Source organism: Melanaphis sacchari, unplaced genomic scaffold (genome assembly GCF_002803265.2).
Source record: "Melanaphis sacchari strain LSU unplaced genomic scaffold, SCAv2.0 Contig179_pilon_pilon, whole genome shotgun sequence".
In the NCBI taxonomy this organism is placed as follows: domain Eukaryota; kingdom Metazoa; phylum Arthropoda; class Insecta; order Hemiptera; family Aphididae; genus Melanaphis; species Melanaphis sacchari.
The window spans coordinates 11,289-14,794 of record NW_020270848.1 but is presented as its reverse complement, the minus strand read 5'-3'; the positions used below and the strand labels follow the sequence as shown (position 1 = coordinate 14,794).

General features: G+C 22.7%; 1 protein-coding gene across 1 annotated transcript; it reads left to right on the top strand.

Annotated features, from left to right (window-relative positions):
- The first annotated feature begins 145 nt into the window (after positions 1–145).
- On the top strand, positions 146–3,042 carry LOC112592574 (sentrin-specific protease 1-like). The gene is made up of 2 exons (XM_025336678.1): positions 146–413; positions 2,053–3,042. The coding sequence occupies exon 2, from the start codon at positions 2,084–2,086 to the stop codon at positions 2,702–2,704; it is 621 nt and encodes a 206-aa protein (XP_025192463.1). The 5' UTR covers positions 146–413; positions 2,053–2,083; the 3' UTR covers positions 2,705–3,042.
- The last annotated feature ends 464 nt before the right edge of the window (positions 3,043–3,506 follow it).

Genomic DNA, 3,506 nt, shown 5'->3' with positions numbered 1-3,506 from the left:
CGCACTATTTTGTTATCACAATTTAAAGTAAGTTTGAATTAATAATACTCGAACGTTCCGTGTTATCATTATGTTGTATATTTTGAAATATTATAACTTTGGTAATTTAATAGATACGAGGTCCAAATATTTTTATTTTAATTATTGCATGACCGAATGATATTTTTTTATCACACTTATATATTGACAGTGTGACCAACAGAAAAAACCACGTGTTAACGATATCGAGAACGCATAAATATATGATTTTAGTTGATGGCATCATATGTGCCAAGATGCATCAAGAGGTTAATAATAATAAAGTTTTTGAAACAAGAGCTGATGACAAAGACTAATTTAATTGATTTGTCTTATTTGACTAAACCAGACGAAAATTTTTCATCGCTTGAGGTCCACTTCTATTACATAAAATAGTAAGATAGAGATTAGTTTTTATAGTTATAATAATTGTAATAGTAGTTTAACAATAAGTATCCTTAAACTTTTTATTAATGAAAAATAAAAATAATAGTATCTAATAATTGGTCTTCAGACAAAATAAAATTCAGTGTTTTCTGTTAATACAGATTTGATCATTAAATTTTATTACACATTATCAATCCATATTCTATGATCAAATGTTAAAATTATTATTTTTTATAGATTGTGACCATGTTTGATAGCTAGTTATTAATTTAAATATGTATTATTGATTTACTTATTATAAACTGTATATTTATCTTGTACTATTGGTAAAATAATTAATAATATTATTTTAATAATTTGAAATAATTATATTTCTGTATGAATACTGTACAGATCTGTTATATTGTATTTATTTTATTGTTTTTTAATTATTCTGAAAATATTCAACTTAAGCTTTAGTAACCTCAGTTATGAATTGTTTTCTTTTAAATATATTAACTAGATTTTATTTAAATAAACATTATTTTTATAGAATTTTATAAATTATGCAGTTTAGGGAAATTATAGAACAATTTAATTGATTTGTGTTTTTAAAATATTGAAAATACTTTATTGAGGTATTTTTTTATTATTATTATTGATTGCAGTATTACAATTTATATAATAAAGCATTAACAATATAGCATAGTATTTTTTTTTTTTTTTTATAAAATTCAAGAAGTGTAGAACTGACATGATAGCAGAAAAAATCTTTAAATTAAGTTCTTTTGTTTTAATAAGTCTGAAAGTACTTAATTATGTATATTTTTTTGTAGATCAATGATCTCTGTTATGAAATCTATTTACTATTGTCTGTATTTATTAAAAGGCTGACAAATAATTATGCTTATAGTTTTATCAAATTTATTATAGTGAATTGTGAGTATTCTGATAATAAAACTTTAAAATTTCATTAAATATACCTATTATTTTGGTTATATTAATATTTATAAAAAGATTAAGCTTTGTGATAATTTTTTATATCAATGAGTTTTTTTAATAACCATCTATAAAATTTATATTTGATGGACAACCTTTACGTACACAGATCATTTATATAGCATATAAAATAGACATCATTAACAACTTTTATTTGCATATTTTATTCATATTTATAGTTAACAGTTTGGTAATTATTTAAAGAGCATTATCTTCAAGTGTGTTAAACAAGTAGTTAAAACATCAAAAATTAGCTTAAGCTCATACAAGTCTATCCATAGTCTGCCATCTCCTATAGTCTGCTAATGCTAGCATTTCATACTTCTTGGTCTAAAAACAAATTATTCTATACAATTAGACAATAGATGTAAAAATATACTGAATATAATTCAGGCATATTACTTATATAATAAAAAAAATATGAATAATCAAATTCATATTGTTGATAATATATTAGTGGAGTAACCACGATGACTGATAAATATTTTAATATATTGAATTTTTTGTAAGACACATATTATAATATACATTAAAAATTATTATATTTTATTTTAAATAATTTACATTTTTATACTTTATTATTTTTAACCATTAGTAATACATTTAGTTTTAACAATTATATAACAATTAAATTGTATATTAATTATTTTTTTTTTTTTTTAATTTTAGTTTATAGAAAAGTACTTAATACCTATTAAGTATGAACAGTGACGGAGGTTTTTCAATTACACAATTTTATTTGAATGATACTGTTATAAATGATTACATGGATCTGATCAATAAGCGCTATTCAAATGTATATGTGTATAACACACATTTTTATTTTGCACTTATTACAAGAGGTTTTAATATGGTTAAAAGATGGGTTCGAAAAATTGATGTGTTTTCAAAGAAAAAACTATTATTTCCTATACACTTACAAAATTGTAATCATTGGGTCTTGGTATGTGTAAACTTTGAATTAAAACAAATTCAATATTATGATAGTCTTAAAAGACATAATCTTGAAGTTCAGTATAATATATTCCAATATTTAAATGAACAATATTTAGAAACAATAGGATCTTCATTATGTACTAAAAATTGGAAAATGGTAACTGTATCAGATATCCCTTACCAAGAAAATGGACATGATTGTGGAGTATTTGTATGTACTTATGCTGAATATTTAGCAAGGGATGCAGCGTTCAACTTTTCTCAAAGACATATGAAATCATTTAGACAATTGATTGCATATGAATTAACAGTAAAAAAATTAGTAGATGTAAATGTTGATGCAGAAGATATAGATTCTTTTATTATGGACGTTATAAACTCATGATAAAAAAATCAATATTTTATAAATAAATGTTTATGTCCAATGATATTTTTACTGAGATTTGGTATAATTGAAGTTGTCTAAACACTCTAAAGTGAGTTATTTGTTCTTGTAAACTGTTGAATATGGTACAATGATTTTGCTCACTAAATAATCAGCTTTGGAATATGCAATTATTATTATTTTAACCATTCTTTTGATGAGGGACATAAGATGCATTCTAAATTAAAATTAAAAATAATGCTAGACATACTAGGATTCAATGACTACTGTTTTTTGAATTAATAGAAAATAGCAGTTTTTAAAAATATATTATTTTATTTCATTAATGTTTAACATAATTAAAGGTTTTTTGTTAGTAACGTAAAAATAAATTAGTCAGGACATATATATATTTGAAGTATGTGCTGTAATTACATTCATATAATTATTTATTATATTATCATTGACTAAACATTATCTTTCACTAATAATGCTCTAATACTCAAGAAGCTATAAAAAAAAAAAAACTAATCCATCAGTTTAACAAACGAAATTTTGCACCAATGACCATCTTAATGGTAAGAATAATTGACATTATTTTTAAATATGAAATTAGTTTATTCAAATATGTATTATTCTTATGATTCACTTTAGTTATTGAACTCATTGTGAACATACCAGACATTTTATACTTCTAAACTTTATAAATTCAACACATGCAGGGTAACTAGTTTAAGAACTCATGTCTAACATCTTACGTTATGTTACGGAGACTGACTAGTCCGTCGGATTATTATGCCAGCGACACTTGACCCCTTGATTT

Bases quoted from the DNA above. Each gene is read 5' to 3' on its own strand.
- LOC112592574 (XM_025336678.1), top strand. From the start codon at position 2,084: ATGAACAGTGACGGAGGTTTTTCAATTACACAATTTTATTTGAATGAT.